General features: G+C 43.7%; 1 protein-coding gene across 1 annotated transcript in view; it reads right to left on the reverse strand.

Annotated features, from left to right (window-relative positions):
• The window catches only part of MORC2 (MORC family CW-type zinc finger 2), a 1,452,408-nt gene that overhangs the window by 1,195,270 nt on the left and 234,054 nt on the right, over positions 1-23,084 (reverse strand). Inside the window, exon 9 of the mRNA XM_044068246.1 lies at positions 7,397-7,522. Within this exon, the coding sequence (XP_043924181.1) occupies positions 7,397-7,522 (126 nt within the window). The remainder of the gene's footprint in view (positions 1-7,396; positions 7,523-23,084) is intronic.

Below are 23,084 nucleotides of genomic sequence, written 5' to 3' on the forward strand. Positions count from 1 at the left end.
AAAACAGGGGAGTGCATCAAGGTAGGCAGGAATAACTAGAGTGATGGCTGAAGGGTAGGGAGATTCCACTTGAAGTAACTCAAAATATCTCGAGTTTCAGTCATTTGGGAAGTGTCTCAAAGTATTCTTTCTTCTTTGCGATGGCTTCCCCAAAAGTGATATCTTCTTATGGAGAGTCCCCTTGTATAGATTCTTCAACAGGGGAATAATCTTTTAGTGGAGAGGCAATTTGAGATGAAGAAGAAATGGATTCATCTGAAGATGAGTAGTAAGCCTCCTGTTCTTCCCCTTCATGAGCAGTGGGAAGGGGGGAGAAAAGCAGCTGAGGCATGCCTAGGACTGAGAACAGGAAAGGTGGAGGGGGAAGAGGCCAGGGGCCTAAGGGCCATGAAGGCCTGCATCAAGGAGCTGAAGGATGGTCGGTCTGGGACTTCTTCTGTGGGTGGAGGAAGGTGTTCAGTTTTCTGCTTCCTTTTTCAAAGGAGTAGTCTTAGGAGAAGGGGCCTGGATAGGAGTAGGGACTTGCGGTGTTCTGTTTCCCCCCATCAGTAGGACGTGCTGGCCAGAGGCGGCTCGTGGTATCGGACTGCAGCCCTCCCACCTAGAAAAAAAAAGAAAAATCTGTAAAACTAAAAAACAAACAGAAAAAAAAACAAAAACACGAGTCTAGACTGCAGTCCAGATAGAGAAACACAGGTACCCAGCAATCATTGCTGCAAATGCACCCAGGAATCAGTGCGGGGAACAACCGCACAGAAGAGGAGGTCTGGACTGCTTCAGCTGCAGGCAGATCCAATCAGGACTGAGAGAGGTGAGCTGCTCTCGCGGGACTTTCATTGCACGGGCTCATTCAGGAGGTAGGTGTAGCAGGTTTTGGTCGCTGGCTGGATTGCACCGTGTCACGGGTGGATTTTGCTGCTTCAGGTCGCTGGATTGCTCGGGTGGTTTAGCTGCTTGGTCAGACATACATCAGGTAAGTGAGTGTGTGTGTTGCTTCAGGTAGTTTTGCTGCTGGCTGGAGTGTAGGCCGTTTTGCTGCTGGCTGGAGTGTAGGCCGTTTTGCTGCTGGCTGGAGTGTAGGCCGTTTTGCTGCTGGCTGGAGTGTAGGCCGTTTTGCTGCTGGCTGAGTGTGGCCGTTTTGCTGCTGGCTGGAGTGTAGGCCGTTTTGCTGCTGGCTGGAGTGTAGGCCGTTTTGCTGCTGGCTGGAGTGTAGGCCGTTTTGCTGCTGGCTGGAGTGTAGGCCGTTTTGCTGCTGGCTGGAGTGTAGGCCGCTTTGCTGCTGGCTGGAGTGTAGGCCGCTTTTGCTGCTGGCTGGAGTGTAGGCCGCTTTGCTGCTGGCTGGAGTGTAGGCCGCTTGCTGCTGGCTGGAGTGTAGGCCGTTTTGCTGCTGGCTGGAGTGTAGGCCGTTTTGCTGCTGGCTGGAGTGTAGGTCATTGTGTGTGTGTGTGTGTGTGTGTGTGTGTGTGTGTGTGTGTGTGTGTGTGTGTGTGTGTGTGTGTGTGTGTGTATAAAATGCCCCAGTTACTATATACTGGTGGCTAGAGAGAGCAAATGGTGGTGGATAGAGACTCAGGCTTGAACCCTGTACCTTGGATGCAGGGGGCAAGGACCTGAATTCCCTATCCACCACCATTTCTAAAACAAACTTGCAGATTTTTGCCTCATATTTGTTCAGTTCCTCATAAAATCTGTGGTTTCTGTATCTACATTTTTCCTTGCAAAGTCTGTAGTGTAGTGGTGCACTGGTAGCATTGCTGCCTAACAGCTACAGGTTCTCTGGTTTGATTCTTGGCTGGGGTGCCTTCTGTGTGGTGTCTGCATGTTCTCTTTACTTGCAAAGATGTGATTGGCATTTCTCTCTACTCTGCTGAAAATTTTCTTTTGTTCCAAGTCAGACTAGTTTCCTGGTTAAAAGTTTAAAAAATAGGCATTTGAATTTCAGACTTCATATTCTTCAGAAAGTACATGGTAACACAAAATTGTTCTAGCAGTTGTCTAAATTTATAACATGGATATTTGAAATTTGTCCCTATTTTTGGGACTGTATTTCCCCATTATTGGCTTTGTCCAGGTATTTGTGCTAAAGTTGAGAGTTATCTATGGTGAGAACTGTATTCATTGAATGTTTGGGGGCTGTATTCCCTTCCCCATTACTGGCTTTGTCCACATGTTTTTTGCTAGGAGGTTGAGAGCTATAGTGAGAACTGAATTCACTGAATGTTTGGGGGCTGTATTCCCCCCCATTATTGGCTTTGTTCAGATGTTTTGTGCCAAGAGGTTGACAGCTACGCTGAGAACTGAATTCACTAAATGGTAGCCATTTAAGTTTATCTTCCTCTCTTTTACAAAACAGCTGATTTGGCATAGTGGTATGTTTCTCTGACTGTTTTGCACAGGGTCCCCTGCAACTTTCCAACATTATACAAGCAATGTTTAAAACGTGTCCCTGGTTGCCACCCCCCCCCCAAAATAAACGTCGGCTTTTTCCAGATTTCTTGTGCTGCAAAGTTCAGAGATACAACTGCGTGTCGAGTAGACTTTACAAGGAGCTGAGAGCTGCAGGGGAACAAAACTTTAGTGATGCTTATTCTGAGTCTGCTTGCATTAATAGCACAACAGGTAGTGTACTTGCTTTTGATGCAGAAGGCTGTGGGTTCTACTCCCACAGTAGATAGATGCATTGCTGATACTGTACTGTGTTGTAAAGTGGGTGGATGCTGCAGTCTTTTTGGCAAAGATACCTACAGTAGTAACTATGAACCTGTTATCAGTTTGCCATACAGTCCCTATTGCGATATTACTAGCTTATTTTTATTTTTTTTAATGCATGCAACATAGGCAATTTATTCCTCAAGGGCAACAGGCACCTTATTTGTAGATGAATAAACAGTGACATATAAAGTTTTTTGCTAGCAGCAACCTCTTCATTGTTACAGATTTCTTTAATGTGGAATTATTTAGATGACTTTTACTACTTCAGAGATTGTGCATATTTACTGATACTGGTGGACTGTAGAAGGTGGAGTGGACTTTTATGATGGAAATGTTCTGAATTGGGTAGTTTTATCATTGGTGCATGCATTTTGTTTCATTGTTTACTGGAAAAATGTTCAAAACAATAAATTTAAAATGCCGTCTAACAACTGTACTGTATTGTACAAGGAATATAATTTAGTAGAATCAGGAAGGTGTATCAAAGAGCACATGTATGTTTCATGTGCAAGGGGGCTATGATTTGAAAACAGCCCAAAGTTAATCTTTATCTGCCACTGGCAAAATGTATTTTCTTTGAATGTGGGTTTCAATGCTGTTTCATTGAATGTGCGTTTCAAGGGCAGAGAAGTTTTTAATGCCAAGCCTGTTTTCATTGAGAGACTACGTTGCTTTGTTTAGCAGATATCTTAGTGTTTGTGCTGTAAAATGCAAAATAAAACTTTCAAATGAAATCCAGATCATCATAGAAGTAAAGCAGTATGCATGTTAGTGTTTATGGTAAATGGAGTGATGTAGCCAAGTAATGGATCATTGGAATGGCTGCAGGGGGGAGGGCTCCATTCGACCATGATTTTGTGCGGGGGGAAGGGTGGCAAAGTCAGACAGCCCCAGCTGAACTATACCTCCCAGCTGTCCAGATTTTCACAGAATGAATAGATTTTTGCTTCTTATTTTTGGTTTGTTCCTCATAATATTTGTGGTTTTCTGGAAAATCATTTAGGAACTAAGTCACTAACGACACTGAGTTTCAGACTTCATAACCTTCAGAAAAATGCATGCTGAAGTAAGACCTGTTCTATCAACTGTCTCAGTTTATACAAGAGCAATTTTTAGTACTGTTTATGTTCCCCCAATATATTTGGCCTTGTCCAGATTTATTGCATTAACAGGTTGAGAGGTACATACAAATAAATTGCTTTATAGAATTAGGCATAGCCAAACCTCTCAACTGTCCCCGAATTTGGCTCAAAATGTTGCTCTTCCCCTAATAATCCCTCCGCAAAATAGCAATTTTGGAAGAAAACTTGGAGGGTTTACAATTTAGAAATAACTGCAATAATCAGAGTTATAGATTACTTTTATTTCAGAAATGCATGTAGATTCTTTTACTTTGTCAGCTGCTCAAGTTAGCAGTACTATTATTAAAAATGTCCCTTCTTTGACAGGTTCCCAGCTGTATTGTGTGGCTATTTTATATTTTTGCATCACATTTTTGGTCCATTTTTCATAAAATTGTTTTTTTGGCAAATTAGTGGTAAATCATTAAAGACCGAAGTTAGAAAATAATGACAGACATTTGAGATTCAGATTTCATATCCTTCAGAAAATTCATACTAATACAATACCTACTATTCTATTATCTTTCTAAGTTTATAAGAGCAATATTTAAAAATTGCCCTTATTTTTGGGCCTTTGTCCCACTTCTATGTATGGCTTTGCTCTGATGATGAGGTATGACAAATGTGTCAGGGCCATCAGTCAGCCAGAGATATTTCAAATTGTGACATACTTGTTGCACCCCACTCCCCATTGTAGTGACTCTGGATGTGTCCAAGCAAGACAAGGAGCAGTTGTGCAGTGTAAATGTGCATGGTATCCCCCCCATGCAGTGTAAATGTGCAGGGTATCCCCCATCCAAGGTAGACACAAGTACTACAGTGGCTTTTCATCTGTTCTTGATTTTGCAGAATGGTCTGGTTTCAGATTTCATATCCTTCAGAAAATTCATACTAATACAAGACCTACTATTCTATTATCTTTCTAAGTTTATAAGACCAATATTTAAAAATTGTCCTTATTTTTGGGCCTTTGTCCCACTTCTATGTATGGCTTTGCTCTGATGGTGAGGTATGACAAATGTGTCGGGGCCATCAGTCAACCAGAGACATTTCAAATTGTGACATACTTGTTGCACCCCACTCCCCCATGTAGTGACTCTGGATGTGTCCAAGCAAGGCAAGGAACAGTTGTGCAGTGTAAATGTGCAGGGTATCCCCCCATGCAGTGTAAATGTGCAGGGTATCCCCCCATCCAAGGTAGATACAAGTACTACAGTGGCTTTTCATCTGTTCTGGATTTTGCAGAATGGTCTGGTTTCTGTCATATTTTTGTACAGTTGATTTATGCTTATTACTCAGAACGTGCCTGTTGCTCTGTGTTTTAAGTAGCAATGCTTTAATGACCATCAGGTAAGCTTGTCTGAGATCATAACATGCAAGTAAGCTTTAATAAGCATACTGAAAGAATTGCCAACATTGAAGTCTTTCTGTTGTTGCCATGCAGAGAATACTTAACTAGATAATGTATAAGCATTGGGTATTGAAATGCATATGACAGTATTTGTAATAAAGGACAGGATTACATTATTTTAAGAAGCTCATTACACTTGTTGGAGACTTCCAGTGATCTCGGAGGGCTTTACCTGTAAACTAAACAGAATGCCATTCGTGTGTGGTCCATAACCTGTACAGTAATCCTTTAAGCAATGTATCTTGAGCTGTGTTTGCTTTTTATTTTTTACTTTGATCATGTTTTCCCCATGAAACAAGTAGATAGTTGTCAGGCAGCAGGTCTTTTATGGATAAACATTTTTACAAGTGGGGGTATCACAGAGATTGCTACTTTCAGCATGTTACTTGGTACTTTAATAAAGCTGAATACAAATTATAATGCAGTGCAAGGAGAAGCGGTTTGAGCTGAGTGCTGCATGTTTTTCTTATACTTGATTTTGACTGGCATTCCAGTAATGTATTTAAAAAGTAATTTATTTTTTCATGCCTCACAACCTTTTTGTTTCCATCTAGATATTAAGTAAGCTGTCAAGCAGCCAATGCATTGAAATATTTTTATTCTTTTACACTTCATTTGTCTTGATTGGACTCTCATAATGAGGGTTTGGCACCCAGGGCAGCATATTTAATTAATGTTTAGTTTTTGTGGTTTTGAGCATAGCTCCTCCCCTTTCTAGTTTGTCTGCACCCCTTCCACTGACCCCACCCATTTATCTATCTCCTGCAGCCCCCCTTTGATTTGAAGTCACCAGCCGCCACTGGTGCTGGCCATTACTTCCAAAGCGGCATCCTCGAGGGGAGTCACCAAAGTAAACTGCTCGAACAGACGTCCCTCAACTCCTAAATCGGAAGCTGGCAGGACTTCCTATGGCAGAGAGGCAGAAGTACTAAGCCTTGGAACCTTGGCCTTTTTCAGTGGTGGTTCTGCCAGGGTGGCTGACTCAGGATTCATCCCGAGCACTAGCTTTTTGAGCCTCTGGTTTTCTAAATACAGACTTAGGGCTGCAGATGGCTTTGGAGGGTCTTGGGTACAAATGACTGACAGACAGGACAAAAGCTATGATCGGGTTCTCAGCCTAGGCAGAAAACGCAATGGTCGTATATATCTTTATGCGGAATCTGGCGCCCGCAACAGCATTTACCCTCCTTAGTGGATATCGGCTAACAGTTGGGTACAGTAAAACAAGCTCAAGCAAGAATTAAACAAAATCCCTAATGGGGTGCTTAGCTTTAGACGTCTTCAAAGTAGAGGAGAGAAGCAATCAATGTGAGGGTCGACTGCAGGTGAAAAGTTCGGAGGTCCGAGTGCAGACGTCACATTTAAGGTCCCTGGTTTCTGGCCTTAAGTGTGATGTCCCAAACACCTACAGCAACTAGGCTTAAGCTTTTGTATAAGGAGCAGACATTCGGGTCACCTGCGGCAGGTAATCCCACACTAAGAATACTGCAACATAAGCATAGAAGTACATCTACTATTCTACGCTTTTGGTAGAACACATCAGAGAAATTGTTTAAAAAATAGTTCTAGCATCAATACAAGCAAATCTTTAGAATAATTTGCAACAGGGGATAAAATCAAATTCATCATCTACCACTGCATAAAATTAAATTCCCCACCCCTATGCAGTCATTCACAGCCAGGATAAATAAGTTGGTTTGAGGGTGATGGGAAGCCACCTAACAAAGAAACATACACAGTTTCTTGAGTAGCCAGTCTGAATGAGGGAGCACAGCAAAATGGCACTCTGTGGAATGGGTTCTTAAGAACTGTATTGCAATCACAATAGGACATACTATATCATTCAGTTCATTAAGTTGCATTTACAGTTACTCTCCCCTAACAGCCCATGGAATCAACTTAATTTTTCCACTTTAGTGCAAACCCAAATACTGTCACCTTCCCTTTTTAGAAGGGCCATATGACACATGACAGAAAGCTTTCAGCTTATTAGCAATGCCATACAGCTTCAATCCCACTGGGAACTACAAAAAAAAAAAAAAAAATCCAACAAAAGAAATGGGACTTATTCCATTCTAAAAATTCCATCAAGCAATATACAGTTAACTCTAAGCACCAAACATAACACAGAAAATACGTACTCTAGCATTACCTGGGTTTGTACAAACAGCACGCAAGTCGTTTGGTCCTCACTTTGTGCCCTTGAATAAAAATTCTCATCCTCGGATCAATGTACAGTACAGCTGCATAAGCCCTAAATGATCGACGTTCTGGTTTCCTATACATTCAAAACAGGATAAGAAATGTTGGTTATAAAGTGACCGAACAGCAGCAAGCAATTCAATCTGCGGAACTGCCAACACAAAGTCAAGATCTTCTGCACAAACCTTTCTCATAATCAAGCAAATAAGACCAATGCAGAAATAATGAATTAATTTTGCTATCTCAAGCAAAATCTCACCTCAGCTTCCCTAATACCACCGTCTTACCATCCTCAAGAACTCCAGGATAAGACGTCAGTACAGAAGGTGAAAAACTTAGGTAAAGGAACAAGAGGCAGTAAGTGCAGTAATCTTTTGTGATAATATAAAACTTGGCTAAGATTTTTCATCTTACTTGCAACTGTGGAATTTACACCCAACTAGGACCATACCAGTCTCCTGTCTGAGTTAACAATCATGCTCACTACCACAGTACTCATCATCTCAGCTTCTCCGCACCAGTTTAGTTTGGAAAGCACCTTCATTTGATGCCAATAGGTGCAAAGCTCCCAAGTGTTAAGTGTGCCAGTGAAAACCAATATTCATCATAAGATCAGCACTGATTCTGCTCCCTTTACCAAGCTCAGCCTCTGCAAAACATTCCCACCTGTATGCTGTAATATAACATCAGCTGAAACTTTAAAACCGTTTTATTGCATATCATCGCACAGAAACACGCCCACATAAGAAGTCAATAGATGGCTAGTTATACAGATGGTGGTCCTAACCTTCTCATTTAGATTCTGTTCTCACAATACATTTGTCAAATGCAGACAAAACCCTAGTCTTGAGTGGAATCCTGCCTTCACACACAAAGATGTCAAAATACAAAAAAATGATAACTGGCTTATCAATTTAAACTAAGTAGTTGGTATCATTCTAGGGAGAATTTCATATGCATCACCCTGGAACAAGATGAGACTTGCTTCACAAAGGAGGGCCTGCACCTTTCATTCCATGGCTTGTGTGTGTTTGTTAAAGCATTTGCTGCCCTCAAAGTGCCTTTTTAGACAGAATTCAGCTACTAGACAAATCAGCATAACAGATATGAATGAAGTAAATGCCAAATCAGACTACATCAACGTAGCTCTTCTCAATGCTACAAGTCTTAAAAACAAATTGCTGGATCTTGAAGTTATCCTGCAATCTGAACACATCCATGTATTTGTTGTAAAAATCTCTCTCTAAAAACAGCAATCACTCCATACCTAAGCTTTCAGTTTACTATGCATTCAGACCTGAAAGACTCTGAAGATGTCTTCATATTTGTCAGATATTATCCCCATCTAAGTAGACTTGAAGTGACCGATAAACCAAACTAATCTAATTTCAGCTTACCCTGGACAAAACAAAACAAGGAATTTTGTAGACTGTTACAGCTGACTATGCTGCAGAACTTTGTAATTTGCAAACCTTCACCTGTTCAACACAGACTCCCCATGTAGCATTCTTTCAGATATAATCAGGGACGGCAATACTAATCACAAGCTTGCGACCTTTAAGGTCTCAAACACCCTCTCAATAAAAACATCTAAATTTAAGGATTTCAAATATAAAAATCTTAAATTCTATTACAAGCTCTTAAAATGTACTTGGAATACCACAAGTTCCAATGCAGCCTCCCTGCTTCTTATGTAACACAGTTCTATAACAATCCGAGTGTTTAGATTTTTCCATCTATCCTATAACAAGATACAATGGTATATTTAGGAACAAACCATTCTGATACCCTACTATTTACAAACGGGTTCTGTAACAAGAGGGAAAAAAAAAAGAGCTTCTAAAGTCCTTTCACTAAACAGTGCAGTGTCAGTGGTGCAATTGAAAGCACAATCGCCTTTGGTGCAGAATGCTGTGGGTTCTATTCTCAAACCAGGTAGATCGACTGCTGACACTGTAGTGGATTATAAGAGGAGTGCTGCACTACTGTGTGTGCCATCCTTCAGACGAGATGCTAAACAGAAGCCCCATCTGCTACAGTTGTGGCAACTTAGATGGATGTAAAAGATCCTACTGTGCCTACCAAATAGAACAGGGGCGGCTCCCCAATGCCCTAGCCAAATTTCCTCTAGTAGTATAAATACCACCTCGGGCCTCCCCTGAAGAGAGGCTACTAGGGTTACTATCCCAGTGGAACTAACCTGATCTGTAAAAAGATAAAAAAAAATGTCCTTATACCAAAAATGGTGTCAAAAAGATTAGTAAGGAACTAAAACCTACCATTAAAATGAAAGCCAAACACATCTGAAACCAGCATCTGCTGAAGCCAAGGACAAGTAAAAATCCTTTAGTTACATTAGGAAATTAACAAGTAAATTACTAAATTCCATCTGTGCACTGAACTAATCCAAAGTGTCCACCCAGTTGGGCCAGCGGAACATAACCATTAGCAAATAAATTTAGTGCCAACTTTTACCATAGTAACAGCTGTCAAAACTTCACAAATCCCCTAATCTCTTACACACCTAAGATCATAACAGAGCACACCCTCCAAGAAAGTACAGTTTTGTACCTACCATAAATGTAGATGTTCGAGTGCTAATACAGCTGCAGTCATAACAGATGGGTTCTCCTGCCGTCAGGCGGGTCCTCAGTCGGCCGAATTTCAAAGTCTAGGTCCGGCATCGGTTGTCGTCGCTTCTTCCCTGACGTCAGTGCGCCAAGGGTATAAAAGAACCAGCCGACGCCATTTTCTTCAGTTTTTCTTGCCCCAGATGTCAGGTGCCCCCAGAAGGAAGGCAATACATAAATTTGTGTAAAAGCAATGCAATATAATCAAAATACAGTAGCTGCAAGCAAATACATCATAAAAGAATACCCCAATCAGGTTGTATGAGGAGGTGTTAGCCAATAGGCCTGTCCCAAGAGGGGAAGGAGGGAGGGAAACCTGGACTGCAGCTGTATTAGCACTCTAACATCTACATTTATGGTAGGTACAAAACTGTACTATGTTCATCGTGCATACAGCTGCAGTCATAACAGATGGGTAGAATCCCAAAGCTAAGAAAGGGATGGTAGGCACTAGGTGGAACTAGGAGGAGCCAGAATGCCCTGCAAGACTGCAGTGGCAAAGCCTGCTCTAGTTTTGGAGTATAATGGTAGGTGGTAGTGCTTGGAGAAGGTATGCACAGAACTCCAAGTGGCTGCTTCCAAAATATCTTTGGTAGGAACTCCTCTGAGGAAAGCTGCAGAGGTAGCTGTGGCCCTTGTGGAGTGAGATCTGATGCCTGCAGGTACAGTTTTACTACGGAAAGAGTAACAAAAGCGTATGCAGTGGGCTATCCATTTTGAGATTGTCTGTTTGGAAATTGGCTTCCCTTGAGCTCCTATAGCATAGGACACAAAAAGCTGTTCTGATTTTCTGAAAGGCTTTGTTCTGTCCAAATAATAACGCAGCTGTCTGTGGATGTCCAAGGAATGTAGTAGTCTCTCCCCTTTGTTTTGAGGATTAGGGCAGAAGGTAGGTAAGTGTACAGTCTGATTCAAAGCTACCCTGGATACCACTTTTGGCATAAAGGACGGGTTGGTTCATAACGAAACTCTGTCCTGATGGAAGATTATAAAAGGCTGCACAGCCATGAGGGCTTGTAGTTCAGATATCCTACGAGCTGAGGTGATAGCCAGAAGGAAAGCTGTTTTCCAGGACAAATATTGCAAATCTGTTGAGGCAGTTGGCTCAAAAGGAGGCAAGGTCAGCTTTTCTGGAATGAAATTGAGATCCCAAGCAGGTATTGGTTGTTTCCTTGGGGGTTTTATATTCTTAGCCACTCTGAGGAACTGTCTTAAGAGGGGGTGAGAGAATAAAGGTGGATCAGTGTTGTATTCTGCAGAAATGGCTGAGGCATGGATTTTGATGGAGAAGAATGAAAGTCCACTGCTTAGCAGCTCAGCTAGATACTGTAATATTTGAGGTAAATTCAGTTTTCCAGGATTCTGGCCCTTTTTCTCATTCCAGGCACAAAACCGTTTCCATTTTGCGGAGTAAGCTTTTCTAGTAGATGGCCTTCTGGCCTCCAAAATGACATCCTGCACCTCCTTGGAGAGTAGGGTCTGTTGTGATGTTAAGGAATCTTCCATGCGGCCAGATTGAGTGTTTTCAGCTGACTGTGAAGAGTTTTGAAGCTGTGCTGAGTCAGAAGAAGAGGCATTAGAGGTAGGGTCCATGGAGGGAATGCCAGGCTCCTCAGGAGTGGGTACTAGTGCTGTCTTGGCCAGTCTGGAGCAATGAGAATCATCTTTGGTCTGTCTGCTCTGGTTTTTAATAGAACTTTGGGCAGCAGAGGAAGAGGCGGAAAGGCATACACTGTCATTGTTGTCCAACTGAAAGAGAGAGCGCCCACTCTCCAGGCCTGTGGATGAAAAGTCCTTGAGCAGAATTTTGTCAATTGGTGATTTTTGTGGGAGGCAAAGAGATCTATGTCTGGCCTTCCCCATGCTTGAATTATGTCTGTAAAAACTTGAGGATGCAACTTCCATTCGTGTGGATCTGTCATATTTCTGCTTAGGTTGTCTGCCAGCGTGTTTTCCTTGCCTGGCAAGTACTGTGCTTGAAGTTCGATTTGTAATTCCAGAGCCATGTTCCAAAGTGACATGGCCAGCCTGCATAGGGGGTATGAATGGGTTCCTCCCTGTTTGTTTATGTACCACATTACTGTGGTGTTGTCTGTCCTTTTCAATAGTTGACCTGGATGCAGGTGGTCTTTGAAAGCTATAATAGCATTTATTACTGCTAGCATTTCCTTTTGATTGATGTGAAGGTGCTTTTCTTTTTGGGATCATTTGCCCTGAATGCACCGATCTGTCATGTGCGCCCCCCAGGCGTAGTCCGAGGCGTCTGTTGTGATGACCTGATTTGCTTGAGACTTGTAGAATGGGAGATCTGTGTTAGTTTGGCATGCTTGAGCCCACCACAGAAATTCCTTTTGAAGACATGGAATTAGTGGTATTATTGTTTCCAAACTGTGGCTGTGTTAAGACCATAGGTTTTTCAGGTACCATTGAAGTTTCCTCATATGCAGCTTTGCACATGGGATTAGTAGGATGCAAGATGCCATGAATCCCAGAGCCTGCAGGATTTTCCTTGCAGTCAGCCTGGTGAAATTTGCTAGTGTTCTGAAGTACTGAGTTAGCTGCCCCTGCTTCTCTGGCGTGAGGTAGGCCATCTGGGTGTTTGTGTCCAAGTTGGCACCCAGGAAAATTATTTTCTGAGAGGGTATTAGCCTTGATTTCTTTTTGTTGACTGTGTATCCCAGAGAATTCAACAACATTATTACAAAAGCCAGATGTTTCAGATGTATGTGCTTGCTGTCCGCTTGGATCAGGCAGTCATCCAAATATGGGTATATTTGAATCCCTTGAAGTCTGCAGTAGGCAATTACTGATGCCAGGCATTTCGTGAATACTCTGGGCGCAGTAGATAAGCCAAAGGGCAATGCAGAGAATTGATAATGGGTTGAACCTGCAAGAAATCTGAGGTATATTCTGCAATTTTGTCTGATTGGGACATGCAGGTATGCCTCCTTGAGGTCCAATGTTACCAGCCAAGACTCCCTGCCCAGCATGGGAAGAAGCTGCCGTAATGTGAGCATCTTGAATTTTGGTACGAGTAAAAATGTGTTTAGGATGGATAGGTCCAAAATAGGTCTCCAATCTTTTCCCTTCCTTGGTACCAGGAATAGTCTGGAATAAAAACCTTGACCTTGTTCGTGAGTAGGTACCTCTTGAGTAGCTTTCATGTTTATGAGATCTGTAATTTGCTTTTGTGCCTCTGCCCTTTGATTGTGTGGCAGGTTGGGCATGCCTCTCATTTTTGGAAGGGTGTGAAAATGGAATTTGTAGCCTCTGTTTATAATGTCCAGGATCCATTTGTCCTTTGTGACAACATGCCAATTTTTTTAAAATAATGCCAGCTTTCCTCCTAAGGGGGCTGCCATTTGAGACCTGGTTGGCATGCAAAGGGGAAAGTCATTGGGTTTGCTTTCTGAAAGATTGCGAGTTGTCCTCACCACCTCTTTGTGTAGGAGCTTGCCATTGTCTGCCTCTATACGATCCTTGAGATTGTTCTCTGCCCCTCGGGCGCCTGTATCTGCCTCTTTGGGGTCTGTCTGTGGCAGGAAAGGACCAGTTTTTGGAAGGCCAATTTCTGCTAAAACGTGGGGGTTGAACCTGTAGAAATTCTTTCACAGTTTGCATTGATTTAGCCTTTTCCTCCATTTTCTTTAATACCTCCTCAGCATTAGCACCAAATAGTACATCCTTTTGAAGAGGGGCGTCTAGTAATTTAGCTTTGACATGATCAGGCAAGGCTTGTTTCTTGAGCCAGGCATGCCTACGTATGACTGATCCTGTAACAGCAGCTCTACATGAGGCCTCTAGAGCATCAAAACCACATTGTAAGGTATGCTTACCCACTTGTTCTGCACTATGCATCAAATCCTGTAACTCCTTCAAGTCTGGTTGTTCAGGTTGTGACATTTTACTCTTCAATTGTGATAACAAAAACTGTTGGTATTTTAGCATATGAAACTGACAGTTTAAGGCCCTCATGGATAAGGTAGCCGAGGTATATACCTTTTTTCCCCACCTTTCTAAGGATTTGGAATCTCTCTCGGAAGGCAATGGATTTTTGGCAATGGAGGCCTTAACTCCCTTGGGGCCCTGTGAGATGGTTTCTGGGTCAGCAGCATGGCTTTTGTAAAGAAATTGGTGCAATTCAGGAACCCTGTAGTACCAGTCAGGCTTAACTGGAGCTGGAGGTAGAGAGTCCGGGTTAAGGCAGGCCTCCGAGTAAACATCTAGGATGTCCAAGACAGGAGGTATAGCCAGAGGCCTATGCTGAGGTAACAAGAGAAATTCCCTGAGCCTTTTCTTGGAATATGAATAATCCTGGCCTTCCCAGTGGAAGTGTTCCCTTAAGGTATGCAAAGTTTCCCCAAATGAGTAATCCTCAGGGGGGGATACAGAAGGGATGGACTCCTCCACATCAGAGTCTTCAAAAGGGGAGTAAGAATGTTCCTCATCATCATAGTGCTCTGAAATAATGGAGCCCTGATCAGAGGAGGGGGAATCTTCCTCCACTCTGGGCCTTTTGTCCAGTGGGGGCTGAGAACCTCTGATTAGAGTAATTAAATCCTCAGCCATTTTAAGCATCTGTTTCTTAGGCATGGGGCCTGGAGATGGGCCCTGTGTAGCTGGTCTCAGAGTGCATGGTTGCTTTAGACTTTGTGAAAGCCTTGATGGAGAAAGAAGATGAAGGTCTGAAGACACCTTGAGTGGAGGTGGACCTGTCCACATTCTGAGTTTCAATGCCAAGAGTGGCTTCGGTATCTGTAGTCGGGGTGGGCGAGAGCCTGCGACCGGGCACAGGAGACACCGCCAAAGAAGTGTCGTTGGTAATCAGGGGCTGCGTAGGCGCCTCACTGAGAACCGGACCACGTGTAGTCGGCTTTGGCGTGGTGTCGGTAGAGGCCGCGGACCACGTGTGTCGGTCCTTGTCTTTGCGTTTTTTTAGACAAAACCGGAGTCGGAGTATCCGACGACATAGTATAGTTAAATGCTTTCCCAAAATAATGCTGGGCAAACTTCGCCCGATGCTTAATAGTGCGTTTGTTGAATGTAGCACAAAAGCGACAGACCGAGACGTCGTGGTCTGGGCCTAAACAAGGTATACAGAGGGAATGGAAATCCTTATGTGGTATTTGCTTCCCACAAGAAATACTATTATTAACTTTGTCTGACATCGGTCTGAGGCAAGAAAAATTTCCCCAACGGGGTACTTAGCTTTTAAGAAGACTTCGGTTTCCAAATTTCGTAATCTCAGGAGCTGGCCGACCGGCACTTGCGAACTGCTTCTGCTTCGGGCACCGCGCGGCAAGAAAGGCTGAAGAAAATGGCGTCTGCTGGTTCCTTTATACCCCTGTCGCACTGACGTCAGGGAAGAAGCAACGACAACGGACGCCGGACCTAGACTTTGGAATTCGGCCGACCGAGGACCCGCCTGACGGCAGGAGAACCCATCTGTTATGACTGCAGCTGTATGCACGATGAACACCCAGGACTGCAACAGTGAATACACTCGAACATCTACATTTATAAGTGTACACAACTGTAATATGTTCTTCGTGTTTCACTGTTGCAGTCATCACACTTGGGTTAATTCCCAAAGCTGTAGAAAGGGTAGAGGCAGACAAAAAGAATTTGGGATGGCTAGTATGCCCTGCAGGACTGCAGTTGCAAAACCTGCCCTGGATTTGGAAAAAAACAGGCAGGTGGTAATGCCTGGTGAATGTGTGTACAAAGCTCCAGGTGGCAGCCTCCAGAATGTCCTTGATAGGGACTCCCCTGAGGAAAGCTGTAGAGGTAGAAGTTGCCCTAGTGGAATGTGTTCTGACCCCCTGAGGAGTTGGTTTCCCATGGTGTTTGTAGCAGAAATGGATACGGTGTGCTAACCATTTGGAAATTGTCTATTTTGAAATGGCCTTGCCCTCTGCCCCTGGTGCAAAACTGAATAGTAACTGGTCAGATTTCCTAAAGGGCTTAGTCCTCTCCAGGTAGAATCTGAGTTGTCTGTGCACGTCTAAGGAGTGCAGGATCCTTTCCCCTTTTTTTGAGGATTAGGGAAGAAGGTTGGCAAATGGATAAATTGGTTGAGAGCCTCAATGGACACCACTTTGGGCATAAAGGAAGGCTTAGTCCTGAGGGAAACCCTGTCAGCATGAAAAATAATGAAGGGTTGCAAGGCCATAAGTGCTTGTAGCGCAGACACTCTTCTCGCTGAAGTGATGGCCAGGAGCAATGCTGTTTTCCAAAAGAGGAATTTTAAGTCTGCTGACGCTGCAGGCTAAGGGAGCAGTGTGAGCTTTTCCAGTACAAAGTTAAGGTCCCAAGCAGGGGTGGGTGCTCTCCTTGGTGGCCTTAAGTTGTTTGCCCCTCTCAGGAACTGTTTGATGAGAGGGTAAGAGAATATGGCCGGCTCAGAGTTGTAATGAGCCGAGATGGCAAAGGGATGGATCTTAATGAAGGAAAATGATAAGCCTCTGTGGTAGTAGATCTGCTAAGTAATACAAAATCAGGAGGTAGGGAGGACAGAGTTGTGTCCTCTCCTTTAGATTAAATCCAGGAGCAATACCTTTTTCCACTTATCAGCATAGGATTTCCATGTACTGGTCTGGCTTCAGGAATGACGTCCAGTACCTGCTTGCTTAAGCTGGTCACTGGGGGAGAATTCAAGGAATAAGCCATGCTGCAAGATTTAAGGTTTGCAGTTGCGGATGCAAGATCTGTCTCCCTTGCTGAGTGAGCAGGGTGGGGGCTCTAAGGTAGGTGCCAGGGTGGCACCGGTGACAGGCAATGCAGGAGTGGGCACCAGTGCTGGCGTGGCCAGTCCGGGGCAATCAGAATTGTCCTTGGTCTGTCCTGTATTATCTTGAGCAATATCCTTGAGAGAAGGGGCACAGGGGGAAATGCATAGACTGAGAGGTTTCCCCATTGGAAGGATAGGGCATCCACTTTCCAGGCCCTGCTGTCAGGTGTCCTGGTGCAGAATTTTTGAGCTAGTGATTGCAGGGGGAGGCAAAGAGATCCTCCTCTGGGGTCCCCCATTTCTGAATCAGAAGGCTGAAGATGCTGGGCTCTAATTGCCACTCGTGTGGGTCTAGGAGATTTCTGCTTAAGTCGTCTGCCAGTGAGGTTTGTTTGCCTGGAATGAATTGAGCTTGCAGATGGACCTGCATGTCCAAGGCTGTGTTCCACAGGGTCATGGCTAGCCTGCAGAGTGGGTTTCCCCCTGCTTGTCGATGTATCACATAACTGTGGCGTCATCTGTTTTTATTAGCAGGGGTCCAGGTGAGAGTAGGGATCTGTAAGCTGTTAGAGCATGCTGCACAGCTAGCATCTCTTTTTAGTTTATGTGCAGATGAATTTGACTTGGGCTCCAGTGGCCCTGAATGCACTTGTCGTCCAGGTGTGCCCCCCCAGGCATAGTCTGATGCGTTTGTGGTTAGGGTCTGGGCGGTGTCGGGTTGAGTAAAGGGTAATCCCTTGTTGGGGTTGCATGCTGCTGCCCACCAAAGAAACTCTGTCCTTAGACAAGGTGTGATAGCAATGACGGTTTCCAAGTCCTGAGAATGTTGGCACCAAAGACTTTTTAAGTACCACTGAAGTCTCCTCATATGCAGTCTGGCATATGGAATTAGTAGGATGCATGAGGCCATGAACCCTAGGGTCTGCAGGATTTTCCTTGCGGAAAGCTGCGTCCTGGTGGCCATTTGACTGAAGTAGTCTGTCAGATAGGCTTGTTTTTCTTTTATGTAAGGAATGCCATCTGGGATGCTGTGTCCAGGCTTGCTCCCAGGAATACAATCTTTTGACTGGGGACTAATTTTGATTTATTTTCGTTAATGGTGTATCCCAGGGAGGTTAGAAGGTTTTTTTACAAATGTCAGATGCTTCAACAGCATTTCCTGTCTGCCTGAATCGGGCAGTCGCCCAAGTATGGGTAAATTTGAATTTTTCTCTGTCTGTAGTAGGCAATGGCTGGAGCCAGGCATTTTGTGAATACTCTGGGAGGAGTGGATAAGCCAAAGGGAAGTGCAGAGAACTGATCATGCATAGATCCTGCCCTGAAGCGAAGATATTTCCCGCATGAGTCCCTTATAGGAATGTGCAGGGTAGGCTTCTTTTAAGTCTAGGGTTGCTAACGAGGCATCTTTGGTCAACATAGGAAAAAGCTGCTGCAGGGTAAGCATTTTGAATTTTGGTACCACCAGGAAGGTGTTTAGAATGGAAAGATCTAGGATTGGGCGACAAGTGCCCTCTTTTCTGAGTACCAAGAAAAGACTGGAATAGAACCTATGACTACCTGTTCTGCAGAAACAGGTTGAATTGCCCTTATAGAGAGCAGAGATTGAACTTGATTTTGTGCCTCTGCCCACTGGTCTGGAGGAAGATCTGGGAACCCTTTTTGGGGTTGGCAGAAAGTGGAAGTAAAATGTGTATCCCTGGGATACAATTTTGGAGGACCCATCAGTCTTTGGTGATGGAAGTCCAGTTTTTTGCATGATGGGCAAGTTTTCCTCTTAGGGGCACAAGCAGTTGGGCAGAGGTGGGGAGTGGAGCTGAAAAGTCACTGGGAATTCTTCCCATAAGGGGGTGGCTTGGCACTCCTTGTTTTTGAAGTGGAGGCACTCCATTTCTTAGATCTCTGCATACCCTGAGACTGTAGTCTGGGGGGTCCGTTTCCCCTGGGTCTAGTTTGAGATGGCCTTGAGGGGGCTGGAAAGGACCAATGTTTCGAGGGGCAATGCCTACTGAATCTAGGAAGCTGTACTTGCAAGAAATCTGACTGTCTGCATAGACTTAGCATTTTCTTCCATCTTTTTAAGAATCACTTCTGCTTTGGTACCAAACAGATTGTCCTTATTCAAAGGAGTGTCTAGTAATTTTGATTTGACATGGTCTGGCAAGGTCTGCTCCTTAAGCCAAGCATGCCTTCTCAGTACAGAACAAGTGACTGCTGCCCTGCAAGATGCTTCAAGGGCATCAAAGCCATGACTTGCAGAATGCATAAGCTCTTGTAATTCATTATTTTCTGCACAGTCCGTAAAAATAGCTATTTTTTGCTTAACAAGTTCCCCAATATTTTGCTGGCACTTCAGCATGTGAAACTGGCAATTCAAAGCCCTAATGGTTAAAGTTGCAGAGGTGTATACTTTCTTACCCAATCTGTCTAAAGCTCTGGAATCCCTGTCCGAAGGAGTGGGATTCTTAGCTGTAGTTGCTTTGATACCTTTAGGCTCCTGGGAGATTACCTCTGGGTCAGCAGTAGGATTTTGAAAAGGAATTTGTGCGAGTTAGGAACTCTGTAGTACCGGTCTGATTTCCTAGGAGTAGGGGTAAAGTATCGGGAGTTAAACTGGATTCCATAAAGACGTCATCCACAACATCCAGGACTGGGGGGCATTGCTAAAGGTCTATGTTGTGGCAACTCTAGAAATTCTCAGAGTCTCATTTTGGACTGAGGATAGTCTTGACATTCCCAGTGGAAATGCTCAAAGTATGTAAGGTTTCACCAAAAGAAAAATCCTCTGGAGAAGAAGCAGAGTGAACAGATTCCTCTGCATCTGAATCCTCATAAGCAGATAAAGGCATGCCTTCATAATCAGATACCTCAGAGTCGGACTCTTGGTCTGTTAAAGCTGCTGGGGACAGGTCTCTTTCTCTTAGCAGGGGAAGGCTGACTTCCCCTAATCAACATGATAAGGTCTTCTGCCATTTTAAGCATTTGATGCTGTGGCAGGGAAGCAGGTACATGAGTTTGGGTTGTTTGTTTTTTAGGCATAGTGCATACTTTTGGCCTTAGAAACTCGGTAGTTTTAGACAGCACTGAAGATACGAAAGACGTTGTCAGTTTGTGTTGAATATCAGTAGTGTGAAGAACTTCCTCAGAAGCCAGTGCCTGCTCAGCGGTTCAGGACCCATCCAAGGGAGAGACATCCACAGTTTCCACCAAAGAAGAGTCTTGCGGCATACCGGACTCAGAACAGGTCTCTGTAGAGGCCTGCGAATCCACCGAAGCAGGAGGCACCAGGGACTGCGAAAGTGTCACAGTACCACCAAACTGGTGACTAGCTTAACGGAAGCGTCGGCTGTTTTTGACCTGTGCGGTCTGTCTCTGTCTTTATCCTCATGTTTTATCGGTAGTCGGATAGCTTACTGAAACCATTTCAGAACATGGAGATCGGGAACGAAAGTATTTAGTGACAAAAAGGGCCGGATGACAAATAGGTCAGGCGTTAAACAAGGCACAAAACCGACAGCGAGGAGCATCGTGGTCTGGGCCTAAACAGGCGACGCAGTAAGAATGAAAATCTCGGTGTGGTATTTGCTTTCCACAGGCAAGACAATTGTTAACTTTTTCTGACATCTGTTAGAGCAAGAAAAAAGGATCCCCAGTGGGGTACTTAGCTTTAGAATACTTCGGCATAATTCAATTTGATAACGAAAACTCAGGTAGCGGCTGACCAGCACTTGTGCAAACTGCTTCCGCTCCAGTTTTTATAACCCTGACGACCTGATGTCAGACCTGGAGCGACAGCAACCGATGCAGAAATACTAAGTCTCTAGTATTCAGATCGACGGAGGGCTGCCTGCAGACAGATAACCCAAGTGTGATGAGTGCAACAGTGAAACACGAAGAACATCCTTATTTAGCTAGACTATCAGCTGTTAAATTTGTCAGGAGGAGATCATATCTACTCAGTGTAACAAATTTCTTCTAAAAAGGTCACACAAGCAGTAGATAGTGGCTGCGTCATCCACACTGCCTACCTCGATCTAGCAAACACATTCAACACTATCCTCATGCTGGTCTTGTAAATATGGCAAGAGCCTTGACCCTTGCATGGTAAGCTGGGTAGCAAACTGACCAAAATTCAGAACTTACACTGATAAGGTGCCAGTCATCTCCTCATAATGCAAAAAAGTAACTAGCAGCGTACCTCAGTGCTAGGTACCCTCCTTTTTGGCACACACCTAGACTTGAAAACCATACACCCAGACCTATGGCTAACCAAGATGAAAGGTTCTCATGTCAAACAACCCTCAACACCAAATCACTGCAGCAGAAATTAACCCTCAATGACCAATTCTGTGTGGAAAAATTTAAAATTAAATGCAAAGTACAGTACAGTCACATTCAGGAAGAAAAAGAACTCTCCCTCAACATACTGTATAGCCAAATACTTCCACTCTAAGCTAACAAGGTAATCAGCAATCATGCTACGTGGGTCAATAATGTCCATAGCTTCAACACCCATGTATAACCATTTAGTCAGAAAATACTATTTAACACAACATCTAAAAGCATATTATTCAGGTCCAAACCATTCCTCAGTATGCAGATCTGATTAAGCTAGCTATTTTTGTATAAATCTATCCAGACACATTATGCAAGAGAAAGGCATCAAGGTTCCTAACAAAAAAGATTAACGGCCTAAAAACCTACCAGGTGAGGCTTAAAGCCATATTCCTATCCCTATCTGTCTTCTACAGATTCCTATGTGGAAGACCTACACCTGGCATTCTGTGCCCTCGGGCAGCCAACCCTCCTTGATCTCATGAATCTCTCCAGGACCAACAGCTTCACAAACACTAGAACTAAGCATTAAACTCTCACACATAAACAAAACACACTGTAGGATAAATTTATTACCAAAAACTTACCCCATCTTTGGAATAAATTACCCCTACATAGTAAGCATAAAGATAACTGAAATGTAGGGGGTGAGCATCCAGTTCTAAACAAGCATGCAGAAAGCAGTCTTTGAACACTGGAAAAAAATGGTAGAATCACTATAGGCTTCCATACCTTCAAGCACAGCAGATCCAAATACTTTTTCTTCTTGTCAGACCCCATCATACAACTCCCTTTTAAAATGATCATAGGGCTGTTTCCACAAAAGAGATGCTTTCCACAGAACAGCCTGATGAAATGACTAATTCATGGTCAGGACTGTAAGTGGGGAAACTGTGAGGCATAAGATAAGTTGTCCTTATCCATCAAGGAGGAGAACAACCCTCTTCCTTTTACTAGGTTAGGAACTGATACATATGGAAGAGAGGCCCTGTTGAAAGTTTTGCCACATGACAAGTAACTCTACCGCAAGTCTTCTAAAATCTTGTATACCTAGGCCCAACTGAGATGGAGAAGCTTGGGTAAACAATCAAGGTACATGTCCATGCACTAGCACGGTCACAAATTCCCAAGCCCTTCTTGCTGGTTTGCACTGCCACTTCTAATACGAGATCAGACATTCTGGTGAATGGTATTAAAGGCTCTAGCAGACCAGGTCCCTGTTGTCTGGCCGAAGAAGATAATGTTAGCTGCTGCCAGCATAACTGCCTTTGAAGGAGTCAGACAGAGGCTGGCAGATGTAGTGACTGGAGTCTCCCTGGGCAAGTGCACTACACTTTCACATTCTTTTTAAGACAGCCCTCTCTCCCCCTCAACTATCCTGTAGCAGCACACTGTTTTGTGAGGCTTTCTAGGTGTACATCTTCAGGAGAAACTTAAGGCTGTTCAGCAGCCTGCTTACTGGGTTTTAACTTCTCTTTTTTTGAGTTAACTGCATATGAAGGGTGGTTTCACTATTCCTTCGAGTTTTCCAAGCAAAACCCACACAAACTTGTCAGTCAACTACAACGAGGAACTCTCTCAAACAAAATAAGCATTCTGAACACATATCTTTGCATGGAATTCAGTATCTGCTACTGCAAAGACTTTTCAGGCCTGCACAAGGTATACACCATGAGGAAAAGCAACTTCCCTAAAAAAACATCAACAAAAGTATAAAAAGCAATTGCAACACAGCAGAAACTGAGAAACAAAAGGATTTCGCCAATGAGCTGATGTGCCTCTTACTCAGGGATGCAAGTGTGCATCCCCACACAAAAATGAAGTCAGCACATGCCAAGATGTCCACAGAGGTCTGGGAGTCGGGCCAGTCAGGCAGATAACTGCCTGTGGCTAATTCACACTACTCACAAACTGTACTTTGAAGAGTTACACAAAAACACTACTGT

Source organism: Protopterus annectens, chromosome 4.part0 (assembly GCF_019279795.1).
Source record: "Protopterus annectens isolate FY-2018-M chromosome 4.part0, PAN1.0, whole genome shotgun sequence".
NCBI classification, from domain to species: domain Eukaryota; kingdom Metazoa; phylum Chordata; order Ceratodontiformes; family Protopteridae; genus Protopterus; species Protopterus annectens.